The 15,756-nt window shown below is 50.3% G+C and overlaps 1 protein-coding gene and 1 long non-coding RNA gene across 4 annotated transcripts in view; one reads left to right on the top strand and one right to left on the bottom strand.

Moving 5' to 3' along the window:
* Positions 1-15,756, bottom strand: part of COL15A1 (collagen type XV alpha 1 chain) — a 105,442-nt gene that overhangs the window by 56,733 nt on the left and 32,953 nt on the right. For 2 of the 3 annotated variants that reach the window (XM_049116304.1, XM_049116306.1), the window contains exons 3-6: positions 10,363-10,910; positions 8,743-8,817; positions 7,151-7,231; positions 1,937-2,084 (exon numbers count right to left, since the gene is read on the bottom strand). In XM_049116304.1, the coding sequence (XP_048972261.1) occupies positions 1,937-2,084; positions 7,151-7,231; positions 8,743-8,817; positions 10,363-10,910 (852 nt within the window). The remainder of the gene's footprint in view (positions 1-1,936; positions 2,085-7,150; positions 7,232-8,742; positions 8,818-10,362; positions 10,911-15,756) is intronic. The other variant, XM_049116305.1, reaches the window with a different exon arrangement.
* LOC112650588 (uncharacterized) lies at positions 6,556-11,129 on the top strand. The gene is made up of 3 exons (XR_003130300.3): positions 6,556-6,854; positions 9,710-9,812; positions 10,325-11,129. It is a non-coding gene; the product is annotated as an uncharacterized LOC112650588 (long non-coding RNA).

The following is a 15,756-nucleotide window of genomic DNA, read 5'->3' as shown; positions in this document are numbered from 1 at the left end:
AGGGTTCGGGCCCCTTTCTCCTCACTATCTGGGCTGTCTACTCAAAAGAACAGCAAGCTCTGTTGTTTCCATTTGGCCTCTTCTCTGCCTGTAAAGGAATCTGGCTGATTCCAGGGAACAGAGGAGAGAGGTGCTTAGATCTGCGTCCCAGTCTGCATTGGCTCCCACCTCCTTTGCACTCACACGCACCCCCACTCCCCACCCCCAGCCTAAGGAGAGGCCCTTACTCCGCCTGCAGCCCTTGCTGGCTCCTTGCCCCTCCTTAGAGATCCTAATTCCACTCAGGAGAACAGCATTCCCCATTCGTAAACCAATTCCACATCCCTGGCTGGGTCCAATCCTCTAAACTACCTGGGAGGTGGGGACTGTGAACACTCCCAGGGGGCAGTTAAAGAATCTGAAGCTTGGAAATGTTAAGCAACGTGTGCCAGGCCTTAAGAGCAAATAGGTGGCTGAGTAGAGCTGCTGCCCAAACCGTCTGCTCCGTCCCAGGTCTTCCACGGCAACACCCTGACTCCGCGGTTGTTATTATGACTTTATTAAATTACCATACAAATTTTTTCCTATTCAGTACTGTATACCTTCTCTCACCCAGAGACTTCCCACTTTAGATGTTAAAATAACCTGCATTTACTGATGGTAGCAGTAAAAAGAAGAATGAGGCGTATGATTGCAGAAGGCTTGTCAAACACAGAAGAAAGGAAAACCACCCACAATCCTACCACCCAGATAACTACTTATAACATTTTGTTGTCTATTACTCTAACACACACACGCACACACACTGCTCTACATGCCTATACATAAATAGATATAAAAATATATTCAAAATGAGGGTTACAGCATACATGCAGTGTTGAAATCCACTTTTTTTGTGGAGTATACCACAAACCTGTCCCTGGGTCATTCAATCCTCTGCATCACCAATATCGGAGCTTAACATAAAAATGAAATACAATTTGCCCAACCAATCTTTCCTACAGGCAGTCTGAGTGGGCATTTGCCCTTGTTTTTTTTTGCCCTGCATGTTGGTGCTCTGGCACAAGCAGTAACCTCAGCCTGAAGCAGCTGCCCCTTTGATATAGGACAGAAATCTCAGGCCTTGGGTACATGTCAGGCAGCCGCCTAGGGGATCACATCAGATTCTGGGTTTTGACCAGTGTTCTCTGCACACTGCAGATGACAAGGGTCAGGAGCAAGAGCCCTGGATGGGGAGCCAGGAGACCAGCACTCCCCCAGGGCCTGCCACTGACCTGCTGGGTGCCTGCCCCTCTCTGGCCACCAGTGTCTCACGTGTGCCACGTAGGAGCTTAGATGACCTGATCCTATTCTCTGAGAGTCAGGAGTTTGCGGCTGAAGCTGGAAAGGATGGGGATTCTGGAATCAGGCCTGGACGCTGGGTCAGTCCCACTACTCACTAGCCGTCTGAGCATGGGCATGAGCTGTGACCGTGGGCATGTCACTTACCTTTTCAAGTATCAGGTTTTCCACCCATAAAATACTGGCCAATAAAACCAACCGGGAGACGTACTTCCAAGATTATAGATGGAGTATGTGAACACTTGGCACACAGTAGGTATTTAATAAAGAGCAACAATTCCTGCAACCTTTTCTTTTTTTTTTTTTTTTTTTCCTGTAAGCTTTTCTGTTGGAACTTGGGCCTTTCCAGAGTCTAGGGGTTAAAAGTTCAAGTATCCAAGTTCAAATGCAACTCTGCCATTTACAAGCCAAAGAGCCTCAGCTAGGTGACCTCCCTTCTCTCTATGACTTGATTTCCCCATCTTGTCTATAAAACGAGGATGGTTACAATTCCTTCCTCGAAGGGCCGAGGGGAAGGTTAAATGAGATGTTCCATGTGGCATACATCCCCCAGGCTGGGCACACAGCAATCGCTTCACAGAAGACCATCGTGTATGGAGGCGCAACAGGGACTTGCCTTGCTCTGGGATGCTATGCAGGCTGACGCTCAAGTTGACAGTTTCCGCAGTCCCCTCGGGTACGGGCTCACCCGAAAGTTCTGTGTCGTCAGAAGGAGGGGATGGAGTTGGAGGTGCGTTTATGGGTTCAACTTTTGCTTCTTTAGACTGAAGGGAGGAAAAACAAAACCCAAAAGGATTTACTTGGGAGGGAAGCAGGAAAAAAATGGCAGTGATTTTCACTGGAGGAAATAATATATCCATGACGTGCTAAACAAACCCAGAAAAATATCTGGACCTGCCTATTGTATACGTAGGCAATCACTGACCCTCCCAGGACCTGAAAAAGGTACTTGAGAAAGAGCAGCACCTCCATAGTGCTTTTCCCTGGGTGTTGGTATTAAAGGTGATTGTTTTATCTTTTTTCGTTCATCCACAATTGCAGTTTTTCCAGTAACGAACACAGAATATTTATGTATTAAAAATAAAATGTAGGTTATTGTACTGTAAAATCTCCAGGGCAGAAGCAGGAATGAAAGTCTCCAAGAAGTTGGGCCTTAAAGAATGAGGAGAGTTTCAGAAGACAGGGATGGAGGGAGGCTCCAGGTAAGAAAGGACACAGCACTGTTAGGACCTGGCTTACCTATGCCTGGCGAGGGTTCGAGGGCTCGGGGAGGGAAGCAGGTGGATGGAGCCAGGGGAGGCAGAGAGCAGAGAGCTCAGTTCTTTGGTGAGAAGTCTGACCTTGCACCTGGGGTGTCCATGGGTATTAGGTTCAAGAGAAGTGTATGCATTGGGGAGTTCAGCCTGGCACCAATGAGAGTGCGGATTTGAGGGTTGAGAGTTGGGTTTAGGTCAAGAAACTGGGAGGCTGGGATGCCTGGGTGGCTCAGCGGATGAGTGCCTGCCTTTGGCCCAGGGCGTGATCCTGGAGTCCTGGGATCGAGTCCTACGTTGGGCTCCCTGCATGGAGTCTGCTTTTCCCTCTGCCTGTGTCTCTGCCTCTCTCTCTGTGTCTCTTGTGAATAAATAAATAGTCTTTAAAAAAAAAAGAAAGAAAAGAAAAGAGAAAAGAAAAGAAAGAAAGAAAAGAAAAGAAAAGGAAGAAAGAAAAGAAAGAAAAGAAAGAAAAGAAAAGAAAAGAAAAGAAAAGAAAGAAAAGAAAAGAAAAGAAAGAAAAGAAAAGAAAGAAAGAAAAGAAAAGAAAGAAAAGAAAAGAAAAGAAAAGAAAAGAAAAGAAAAAGAAAAGAAAAGAAAAGAAAAGAAAAGAAAGAAACTGGGAGGCTGCACAGTAAAATCCCAGCGAGGCAGGAATCGGGGAGGGTGGGCGGTGGGAGAAAGAGAGCAGGCCCCACCACCAGCGGGCTGTGAAGAACTCCCAAGCACGCTCCCCTGCTTCTCCCCAGCTGCAGGGGGGCCCCAGCCAGGGTGGTGTGAGCTCTGCCCTAGGCAGGGGGCACTCTGCTGTGGTTCTCTGATGGCGTCCCTGCTGGTAGCTGGAAGCGAAGCTGCTTTGTAAGGGGTTTGAGCTTTGGGATCAGGCAGGCAGGCAGGGCAGGCAGGGGTATGGGAAACCAGAGCGCAACGTAACAATGGGCTGAGCTGTGTTCAAGACGGCAACGGTCCCGTTACGTGAAATCACGGACTCCAGCCTGTGCACCAAAACCCTCGTTTGTCAAATTCCCAAGAAGTGAGCTACCAACTGCGCTTCGAGGCAGAGCATGAATCAGGTAAGCTGACCCTTGGTGGTTAGGGTCAGGTGTCTTGCCTCCAACAGGTGGCTGTTGGTTTTCAGGGGTTAGTGTGGATGCGGAACCTGTGTGTCTATGACAAAATGGGACTACCGAGTCTCAAGACTTTGTATCAAAGGTGTAGAGGCTTGCTGAGCCTCTCTCTCATTCACAAACAGAATTCTTCATTCCACATGTACTTCCTGAGGCCCTACTGTGTGCCGCATCCTTAGCTGATCCTCAGGGATACAGAAATGAAGGCCTTAAATCGTTGTACTGGGGGGAGACCCAGACTCAGACACGATGTGCTTGAATGTGACATGTGGGACAGCAGAGTGGGTGAGAGCAGAGTACAGGAGGGACGCTCCGACAAGGGGCTGCGGACAGGATCCTGAACAGTTAGGACTTGGCCGGGGGGGTGGGGGGTGACGGGGGGCGGGAAGGGCCCTCCAGGCAAACAGACCGAGGCCAGGCCAAGGCCTGGGTGAAGGAGTTACAAATGTTTACAGAGTCTGGGAAAACTGTGAGCATTTAGGTGTGGCTGGAAAGGAGGCCCTGGCTGCGGATCCGAATCACCTGCAGAGCTTTTGCAAGTACACTTTCTTGGACCTCACTCCAGCCCTCCTGAATCTGAATGCCCAGGTACACAGCCCAGAGGCAACTGTCCCCCCTCCGATCTCCCCCCCAACCACCACCACCCGCCAAGACACACGCGCGATTTTGACGCACAGCCAGGCCTGGGAACCACAGGGACATTAATTCTAACTGAGCACGATAGAACTTTCCAGAAATGGAGAGGTGTGTCAACAGAAGCTGACTTAGGGGGAAGCATGCGGTGGCAGGGACTCCTGCCCTAAATGGGGAAAGAGGTGAGGAGGGCTGGCTTTTTAAGTCCCTGACTGCTCCGGCAGCCCATGATTCAGTTCGCCGCTGGTCATGGCTTGTGTCTTGCAGAGTGGCAGGTTGGAAGGGGTGAGGACAGGGAAGTGAGATTCGTTCCAAGAGAGAAGCCAGACAGAGATGAGAGGGGAACATCTGAGAGAAGAGGGGAATTCCCCCGTCCTGGAGGGGTGGCCCTGGAGGGGAGCTGGAGCCCTCCCAGGAGGCGGTGACATGAGAGACAGAGCCCTGGACCGGAGCTGGAGACCTGGCTGTGCCACCGCCTGGCGGGGCAGCCCTGGGGACAAACTATTCACTCCTCTGTGCCTCAGTGCCCCCTCTGAGGAATGAATGGAAAAACACTCCCCGGGAAACAGCAAAGGAAGTGCTGCTCTGCAGGAGCCACGCAGGGAGGCAGCGAACAAACGAACAAACGAGACTCAGATGCCAGGAACAGACAAGTTAGCATCAGCACCCACAGGCCAGAGAGAATTCTGTTAAGGACTACGGGCAACCACAGGGGTTTGGCATGCCCAGCAGCCCCAGTCACCAGCCGACCAGGAAGCAGGTGCTGGGAAGGGGGCCCCCAGCAGAACAGGGCGCTCTAGGGCAATAATCTTATCAGTGGAGAGCGACGCCCACCACCACGCACGGAGGGCTGCCCATGTTTCACGGGGGCCACGTAACCCGCACCAGCCCCCTCAACGGAGGAGGAGGAAGTTACTGACGCCCAGCCAACAACCAGCAAGTGGAGAGCTGAGCCACACCGGGTGGGACTCTGATGGGCACCAGTTCTCTCAACGCCACGGAGGACAGTGCGGCTGGGAAGTCTAGGAAGTAAAGTGTCCAAGGAGGGAGGGGGCCCAGGGACCACCAAGTCCCTCAAATCACTCTTCTGTTCTCCAGACACGAGAAGGATGTAGTCCTTACCTCCTCCTGACTACAGCGTGCTCGGACACCTGCCCCACGCCTGTGGCACTGTGGCCCGAGGTCCTGACTCCACCACTGCCTGACCCTGGCAAAGCCACCCTGTTCCCTGAGCCACCACCTCCCTTGCAAGGTTGTTGCAAGGATTGAATTAAGTCACGTATACACAAGCACCAGGCCCACAGTGGGTATGGAGAAGTGCTGGTTCTCTTGCATCCCTTCCTTTTCTCTACCCCTGTCCAGAGCTGCCCAGCTTCAATGCCTCCTCCACCAGGAAGCCCTGGGTGGTCCCTGCTGCCATGATCATCTCATGCTCTCAAACCCTCACTCCCCTTTTCCGTTCCTCTTGCGGGGCCACCATGTGTTACTGGCATCTCTGCCTGAGCTGGCCTCACGCCGAGCTGTGAACTGGGGCACTGGGCAGGCACAGCGTCAGGCTAGAAGGAACTAGCACTCTAGGCCCTGCTGCAAGTGCCCTGGACATGCCAATGGGGTGGCCAAGAGCTGTGGCACATAGGGTTACGACACTGCCGAGAACAGCCACAGCCCCATCACCATCTAGGCCACCTTAGACCCTTGCCTCTTCCATCTCAGCTGCCCTCGAACTGGCTGTGGTCCTGGGGAGGAGCCTCTGCAGCACCCTGAGACCAGAAGCACGAGGCTGTGGCCTGAGCCCTGGATGGGGCGTCAGGGGGCTCATGCTCTAGCTTCAGCTCCACCCAGGTACCCAAGGGCCATTCTGTTCCCCTGCCTGGGCCTCAATTTGCCCATCTGTCCAAAGGGCAGTTTTCTATAAATCTCTGTACAGAAAGCGGGGACCTTTAAGTCTCCCCAGCACTAACAGACTGAGGTTCCATTCTGCTCCACCCAAACCTCTGTCACCAGAGACCTATACTCTATAGCCTCTGCCCTATTTCCATCTCCTTGCTTTCTTTTATCAGGGATAAGTCTGTAGAATATGCCAGACCAGTCAAGGAGATTGCTGGGCTTCTGTGTTCAATGACTCAGACACTGCTGTCTTCATTAAAAATGGGTTCCTGCTGTCCCCATGGTCTGACTCAGTGCTTTCAAAACCACTTCCTTGTCTGGGCCACAGAGTACATTCCCAGGAGGGAGGAGGCCCCAACCACTGCAAGGATGGCAGCCTTTCCCATGGGGCCAGAAGGGAGCTCCTGGGAAGACTCTGCATCTCACAGGAGTGGGGGCCCTGCCTTCTTTCCCACAGCCCAGGGCCCTGAGCAAATGCGACACCAGCCACCATTCGGCGGCACCACTTCCCTCGTCCCAGACACTGGGCTGAGACCTGACCCTGCACTGCTTCATCTGACCCTCCCAACACCTCCTTGAGAGAGGACTCTGATCAGCATTTTATGGAAGAGGAGCTGTGGCTCAGAGAGGCTGAGTAAGTCACCTAAGCTCACAGAGCTGGGAGGGAGTGGAGCACGCTTGCCTTTGGACGGTCCTCTTGCGGCCACGGCACAGGGTCCTCTTGTGGCCTAGAGATAACTGGCATTTCACTGCACTGGGAATTTGGCAAAATGCCTTGGCCAGGACTTTCCTGACCTTCCCAGGTGAGCCCACAATTAAAGTCACAGATCTAAGAAAAGAGACAGAAGCCCCAGAGCTCGGGGCCCTCTCTATTAACTCCCGGCCCCTAAAAGCTGACCAAGAAGGTGCGGCGAGGCAGCCAGTACTCACGGGGGCTTGAGTGTAGGTGACAGCTTCTAAGATCTCAGCTACTCCCTCTGGCTCCTGAAGCCCGCTGCTCTCTCCTGACGCCTGTGTGGAGACAAATCATGCCCGGCAGAGGGGGAGCAGCAGTTGACAAGTGGGACGGTCACAGACGGTGACTCCTTTGGAGAAACTGTGTGTGTGCGTGCATGCGCGTGTGCATGTGTGAAAGAAGGAGACGGACAGAGCCAGAGAGAGCACGTGTACAGTGCTCAGGCTTGGCTCTTCTTTTCACTGTTCCTTTCACTGCTCATGCAGTCAACGCACAGTCTCTCGAACATACCTACTTTCATCTTGTCCAGGGCCCTTCAACCTCTGCCAAAGGCACTTCCATTTGCATGGCTGTCACCAGAATGTTACGCTGGAGAACCGTGACATTTGGAGAATGTCTTCCTATTGCTACCTTATTTTCATAATTAGCCTTCTGATGTCAGCCAGAGAGCCTGGGGGCCACCATCCTTTTGTCAATAATACCTTATTCTTGGACTCTTGGGCGGCCTCTACTTTTCCAGTGCTAACAGCAGGGCAGAGAGCAGGGGATGATATATGTAAGGTGTCCCTTCTCCCAGCTTTAAAGGAATGGCAGGCCAGGGTTAGGCCTTGGGGAGTGCAAACGTTCTTACAGAGCCTAATTCCACCCCCAAAGAGCTTTCCCACTAAATTGGCAGCATTTTTTTCTAGATGAATGAAATCAGCTTATGCTGTACTTTGGGGTTGACATCCCCCAAAGAGAAAGAGAAGTTCTAGGAATATGCCAAGCCATGCTCACCTCTGACTTTCTGCATCACGCTATGGCTTCTACCAGAAAGGCCTTTTCCTCCTCATCCCCAGCTGAGACTTGTGTGTCATTGGTCAAGCATCAGCTCCTCTCTCACCTACTCTTTCACCTTCGTGCCCCCACTCAACCCGGGAGCTTGGGTTTGAGGACTTCCCAGGTTCCGGTCACCCCCAGCTCTGTCACTGCCTTCGGGCTTGTTAAGTGTGTGAGAGCAGCTTGAGGAGAGACAGCTGCTGATGTATCTCATTATTTCCAGCAGCCCCCAGGTCTGTCACCTAGCAGGGACTCAGTAGGTCCTTGGGGGAGGGAGGGAGACAGAAGGGAAGGGGGGGCGTGGAAGGACCCATCTTTTTTCCCTGCCTACCACTCCATCCCCAACTTAGGAACTGATTCATTTGCCAAGCATAAAAGCTAAATTTAGGCCCGTTTTTATAGGAATTTACACTCATGTCTTAGAGTTTTAACTTTGATTTTAGAATCCTGACACCCTTTCTTGGCAGGAAGTCTAGAAACCAGGCCACTGACTGCCACAGCCACAGAAGAACCTAACACCCCAAAATAAATACAACCCACCCCAACCCCCACAAAAGACATGGCTGAAGTTCTTAAAAAAATAAACTGAGCCCAAAAACTCAAAATAGGACTTGAGGCAGTGCTTGAGAAGTCTAGAGATTTTAGAGACTCCATGACGTTGGGGAAGAGGAATTGCCTGGGCGTCCAGCCCTCCCAGGTCAACTGGCGGCTAGGGGTGGGGGCAGGGACAGGGGAGATGGGGGCTCACCGAGGATTCTTCAGTTTCACACATCTCCTCAGGGGTCCTGGGGTCAGGGTGGATGGTGAGCTGCTGTATGGAGCCCTGGGGAAAAGCACAAGGTCAGAAGCCACTGCTTGCACATCTAAGACCACTAGTGGCAAACATGATTGTTTTTGTAAGAGAGACCACGCCACTGAGTGAAAGGACAGGTGTGAGAATGTGCTGTGTGTGGCCATGACAACAGGATAAGCCACCTCTCGGCCCACCTCATTTAGGGGGACTCTCCTTGGGCCAATATAATATGAGCTCCACTAGCTGCAGAAGCCCCAGGGTACTGTGTTCAGAGCACAGGCTAACACAGAAGCCCCCTAACTGGATCCAGATCCCTAGCCTGTTGGTGACAGGCCCTAAGATGCACGTCCATCTTCCTCACCCAGAAAGTGTCTTTCCCCTATAGCTCGAAGCTTCTTGGCCAGAAGCCCTCGTGTGAAGAAGAAAGACCAGCCAGCCTCCCTGCCTCCACTCCTGCCTCCTCTCTCCACCCTGACAGTTGGTTTTCCATGATGCTCCCAAAGTGTTAAAAAACTGTAATTGGATTTTAACTTCTTCAGATTCACTCACCGTCTCCCACTAAACTACAAATAAACCCAAACTCTGCCCCACGGTACCATCTAGTACCGGTTAGGTAAGGTACGAGTATGTGTGCTGACTGGATGCATAACCACAATAAAAGGGATTTTCTTAGAATGGCTTATGCATAAAAGCCTCTTTTGGGACACCTGTTGGCTCAGCGGTTGGGTGCCTGCCTTTGGCCCAGGGCGTGAACCTGGAGACCCGGGATCAAGTCCCATATCAGGCTCCCCACAAGGAACCCGCTTCTCCCTCTGCCTGTGTCTCTGCCTCTCTCTTGTGTCTCATGAATAAATATAATTTTTTAAATCTTAAAAAAAAAATAAAGCCTGTTTGACAGGGCAATTTTCTGCTATTTTTTCAGAGAATATTGTCCAAAAGGAGAGAGAGAAACTACCTTTCACTCTGGCATTCCAGCTTCCTCTAGCTTGGCAAAAATTAAATGCACCTGGCACTCCTCTCCCAAGGTAAGATCACTGAAAAAATAATAAACTATCCTCCTTTTATAAATGCCTGAAAATGCACAGAGAGCTTTCCATCAGGCCATCCCACTTGACTCTACCACTCCATGGTGCAGACTTTCTCATCCTTGTGTACAGATAAGAAAACCCAGAGAGGATCAGAGAATCCACGCTCTGGAATCATCAGAATAAATTGGAAACATAGGACTGGAATCTAGGTTTTGGGTTGTGGGACTAGTGCTCATCCCACCACACATGCCTGCCTCTTTGAGGCTTTAAGAATAAAATAATGAGGGATCTGTGGGTGGCTCAGTGGTTGAGTGTCTGCCTTCGGCTCAGGGAGTGATCCTGGGGTCCCAGGATCGAGTCCCGCATCGGGGTCCCTGCATGGAGCCTGCTTCTCCCTCTGCCTGTGTCTCTGCCTCTGTGTGTGTGTGTGTCTCTTATGAATAAATAAAATCTTTAAAAAAGAAAGAATAAAATAATAACAAGAACAATGGCTTGTGTTTCTTGCACAGTGTCCAGCGGCCTCCCGGATCCACAGAGCTAGACTCACGGTGAATCTCTCCAGCCCCGTGGCTCCTGCATTGCCCACGAAGATCCCTGCACTGGGCTCGAAAGCCAAGGCCCGGGAGGACCGCTGGAAGGAGATGTGGCTGTGCTCTTCACAGTCCATGAGGAGGGTCACCTCCTCGCCCTGGACAATCACCGCAAAGCGGTTCCACCGGTGGGTCATCACAGGCACCAGGAAGGCAGCAGCCTCATGGGACACATGGGAGCCTGGCTCCGTGTAGTAGAGGATGACCCGCTGGCCACCATCCTCCACGCCCGAGAGCCGCAGGCCCAGGTAGATGACCTTCTGGAAGGCATCGGTGATAGCAAAGAGCACCCCACCGCTGGCACTGCTGGGCTTCACTGTGACGCTGATGGCGAAGTCCCTGAAGAAGGTGGGTGGGATGAGGGTCCTGGCTGGGCGGCCGACGTTGGCACCAGGCCCGAAGCTGTAGGCTGGGAAGCCACCATAGCCCGTGACAAAGGACACAGATGAGGGCAGCGGGACGCCGATGAGCTCCGTGAGGTCCAGGGGGCCCTGGGAAGCCAACTCTGCAGGGAAGGAGACAGAGGCCATGCCTCACACATATATTCCACAATGCTTGAAAATGGGGAGGAAAAAAAAGGGAAATGGGATCCCTCAGAAACCTCCCTATAGTTCCTTCCTTACTGGTTTACAAACTTTTTTGACAATGACCCACAATTAGAAATGCATTTATATTGCAACCCAATAGGCCCGTTTCAATAAACATATCTGTAACCCTGGAACAATGTTTCATAAAACATTATTTACTTTCAATACTCACCAGGCACTCCGAAATTTTCCTTTGGGGAATTCTTTTCCTCTTTTATTAAAAGCATGCTGGAGGGGCGCCTGGGTGGGTCAGTCAGTTGAGCAGACGTCTGACTCTTGGTTTTGGCTCAGCGTCACGACACTGAGCCCCAAGCTGGGCTCCGTGCTCAACAGGGAGATGCTTAGGACTCTCTCCCTCTCTCTCTGCCCCTCCCCTCTCAAATAAATAAATAGAATCATTAAAAGCATGTTGGCAACGACCCACTCAATTAATGTCATTACCCACTAAAAAGTCCTGACTGCAGTTTGGAAAACATTTTAAAGTATTTCCTAGAATATTCGAGGACTATATAAAGTTCTCCCATCAACTTACAGATTGTTCCTCGTTTCTCTCTATAAAACTGGGTAGGTTGGTTTGTTTTGAACAAGGGCTACTGTTGAAGTGTCCCCAGGGTTATGGGGAGAAGCTGGGACAAGGTGAAGTGTTCCTAGACTTCAGGGCTGTTGGAATTCTCATCATCATCAACAGGGACATTCCCTGAGTTCTCCTGCGTGGAGCCCTGCGCTAAACTCTTCACATACATTAGCTCATTTTTCATCCTCATGATAATTCTGGGAGGGGAAGTACCCTTAGCTTCATTTGACTTCAAGGAGAAATTAAGAAATTTGCCCAAGGTAAGTTCCCTCAGGGTTCAAAGCCAGAGCATCTGACCCCAGGGTCTGAGCTCTTATCCAGCTGAAATCCTAGGGTTCCATTGTGGTGGCCTGGAAAGGCCCCTAGTCTAAGGAGCCTTGATCGGCCCAACCCTGGTGCCCTGGGAGCAGGCTCTGGGCTGCCTTGTGTGATGTGCACCCATTCCTGAGGAGATGTCCACGATGCCAGCAGTGAGACAGGAAGGCAGGTCTTGGGGACAGGTGGACTGGACCCCTGCGGGCAGGACAATGGACATGCAGGACACTTAGGCCTCAGAAGTGAAGCCAGATCCTGAGTATTCAGCCCAATGAGGAGATGAGGGAGGGTCAGAATCGAGCAGGGTTCTTCCCCAGAGGTCAAGGGGGAAAGCAGACCCTGGTGACTGCCTGGGTTACAGCCAAAGGTCAGAGGACCTTGAGAGCCTGAGTGACTACAGGGGACTTGAGTTTATGTCCAGAGAAGACCCAAGCCTTCAAGGGCACTGGGAGTAAAGCTCCATGTAGTAAATCAAGCCTGCCTTTCAGTTTACCAACTTGTCCCTGTCTGGCTGAACAACTAATTAGCTGTGTGACCTTGGGTGAGTCATTTCACTATTGCAAGGCCATGTTTTCCTCTATGATATGAGCCCCATGAAAATGATTGAGTGAGACCACCTGTGTAACTTGGTAAATAAGGTGGTAATGCAATAAACATTCACTACTCTTTCCTTTTTTTTTGTTTTTTTTTCTTTTTTTAGATTTTATTTATTTATTTATTTGACAGAGAGGGAGCACAAGCAGGCGGAATGGCAGGTAGGGGGAGAGAGAGAGGAAGAAGCAGGCTTCCCTCTGAGCAGAGAGCCCGACACGGGGCTCAATCCCAGGACCCTGGGATCATGACTTGAGTCAAAGGCAAATGCTTAACCAACTGAGCCACCCAGGTGCCCCAACTTCTGCCTTTCAACAAGTCCAAGTGGTTGATGGACAGGGGTTATTGACCCCTCTGTGACAAGGAGAGGGCCAAGATGGGGGCCTGGACACACTGCCTCTGTGCCCTTGAGCTCCCCATACAGAATAAATACGACCAAGTTTTTCATACATGATTTTACTTAGTCCTCACCACAGCCCCAGGGATTAACTTCCATTCTCCCATCCTGCAGATGAAGAACTGAGGCTTGGGAAGATGGAGTGACTCTCCGAGGTGACACAGTAAGTGGCAGATGTTTTTAACCCATGATTGGTCTGACCTCAGGCTGGTTCACTGCCTCAGTCTCTCAAGATGGGGGCTCCCTTGCAGAGGTTCTGGGGGGAGCTCAACCTGCTTGGCCTGCCATGCCAATGATCCTTTAGCAGCACGAGGGTGCAACTGAATTCTGAGTGGTCCAGGAGCTCAACTGTCCCTGAAGGATGGGAGAGAGAGATGCCTGGACTCCAGTGCCCCACCCTCAGCACCCACAGAGAAGGTTGCACAAAGTCAGCAGCTAGCTGCTCTGTGTATGTGTCACAAAGTTAGTACAAAATACTTAAGACCTACCAAAACCCATAAATAATGGGACACATATTAAATGTTAAAATGGCCAATTTTGTGTATTTATGTTTTGCCATTTATTTTATTTTAATATTTTAATTTATTTGAGAGAGAAAGAGAAAGCACAAGTGAGAGCAAGGGGCAGAGGGAGAAGCAGAGTCCCGCTGAGCAGGGAACCCAAGGTGGGGTTCCATACCAGGACCCCGGGATCATGACCTGAGCCGAAGGCAGATGCTTAACCAACCGAGCCACCTAGGCACTCCATTTAGCCATGATTTTAAAAAGGAATAATTAAATGAGAGGATTAAATAGTATGAAGCGCTGGCACATGCTCAGTCATGGTGGCAATCATCATCATCATCATCATCATCATCATCATCTTCAACTTTCAGGTTCAAAAGGAATCTCAGAGGGCCCCTGATACAGTCCCTAACAGAGATGTGTTAACCCCACACTGTCCAGTATGATAACCATTAGCCAAGTGTGGCTTTTGAGCACTTGAAATGAGGGTCATCCCAACTGAGGTGCACCTCACATGAAAAATATGAACTGGATTTCAAAGACTCAGTTTTGAGAAAGAATGTAAAATATCTCATTAATCACGTGTATATGGATTACATGTTGAAATACATGATAGTTTGGGGAAATACTAAGTTAAATAGAATATATTATTAAAACCATTTCTGAAGAATATTATGAAGAACAGGCATATGCCAGCACTCTGCTTAAGAAAGTACTGATTCAGCAGAAGCTCTCGGGCACTGTCCAATCCTAGTCCCCGGCCACACCCCAAAGGCAGCCTCTCTGTGGGATGTGGGGTACATAGTCCCATGCATTGTCTTTATATGTTTACTACATGAGCATGTACATCTGTGACGGAAGGTGCAACCACAGTGCACGTCTCTAAACCTCGCATCAGAGTTGGTATACTGACGTGGACTCCTCTGACAATTTTTTTCCCACTCAACATTGCATTTTGAAGATTGATCTTTATTGACACATGTGGCTCTGATCTTATGCTTTCACAATAACACTCTACGGTATCAACAAGCCATACAGAGTGGCTCACTTTTTTGTTGGTGGGAAGGGAGATTTTCATCACTATTCAAAACTCTACTGCTATGGGCTTCTCATACACATCTCCTCGTGCTCACCCGGCGGGTGGAATGATTGCTCGATGTGGGGATGTACCCCTGCAACTTCACTGAATGCTGCTACAATGTCCTCTGAAGCAACTGTGCTAATTTTTTAAATTGGGACATCAGTGATATATAGTATTGTATAAGTTTAAGGTATACAATATGTTGATTGGATTTATTTCTGTATTGCAACATGATTACCACCACATCTTCAGGTAACACCAATATCACCCAACTACCATTTCTTTTTTGGTAGTAAGAACATGTAAGACGCCACTGTGCCCACCAGCAGCATATTCTGGCCAACATTCAGGGGAGGCAGGAAGATGAGCTATGGGAGCAGCCTCTGTGGCTTTTCAACAATAATGATTTCTCCTCCTCCTCCTCCTTCTCCTCCTCCTCCTCCTCCTCCTCCTCCTTCTTCTTCTTCAGTTTTTTTTTTGGGGGGGTGGGTAATGTTTACTTCATAAACTAAGTGATATTTAAAGATACTCATTGTAGTATTGTTTATAAAACATGTGATGGAAAATATGTCACAATGTCTTAGTGAAAACAATTACCCCTCCTCAACAAAAGAGCGAATCTGATCACATTGGTGCCCTGCTGAGAAGCCTCCCAAGGCCACCCAGCCCAGGGCCCTCCCTTGGACAGGGTCAGTGTCAGGCCACTGCCTCCTGTCCTGTGGTTGGGACCCAGCCGCACTCCCTACTCTCCAGCATGCCTTGACACAGTCTCTGGAGTGCCCCATGCTGTGGCCGCTCCTCCCTGCTCTAGAGCAAGTGCAGTCCCCTATGCCAGCCACCCCATCTCACCCCACCCAGTTACTTTGCCAGAGGTACTCCTTCTCATCCTTCAAGACTCAGGCCCGGCCTCACCTCCCCTGAAATCACCTCTTTCACCTCCTGCACCCACATCCTCCTCCCCTCAGGAGGCTGCATTAGATGCCTTCTCAGTACACACTGGAATCCTCCCTCAGCCCTTATAGCACACCGCATGTCACTGTTGGGTCACTTTATCTCTCTCCCCGTTAGACTAGGAAAACAAAGTCCACACCATTCATCTCTGTGTTCCCAGTATCCAGACTAGTTCTGATGAATGAATGGATGAATGAATGCATGAATGAATGAATGACTAAAGTCAAACCCCTCATTTTACAAACGGTAAAGGTGAGATTCAAGGAAGGAGGGGACTGCTGGCTACGAACTCAGAACTGATTTTCCATCCAATGCTTCCCCTCTCCAGTTTTTGACTTGCATTAAGACAGGA

Source organism: Canis lupus, chromosome 11 (assembly GCF_003254725.2).
Source record: "Canis lupus dingo isolate Sandy chromosome 11, ASM325472v2, whole genome shotgun sequence".
NCBI classification, from domain to species: Eukaryota; Metazoa; Chordata; class Mammalia; order Carnivora; family Canidae; genus Canis; species Canis lupus.
This window is presented reverse-complemented; position numbering and strand designations above follow the sequence as displayed.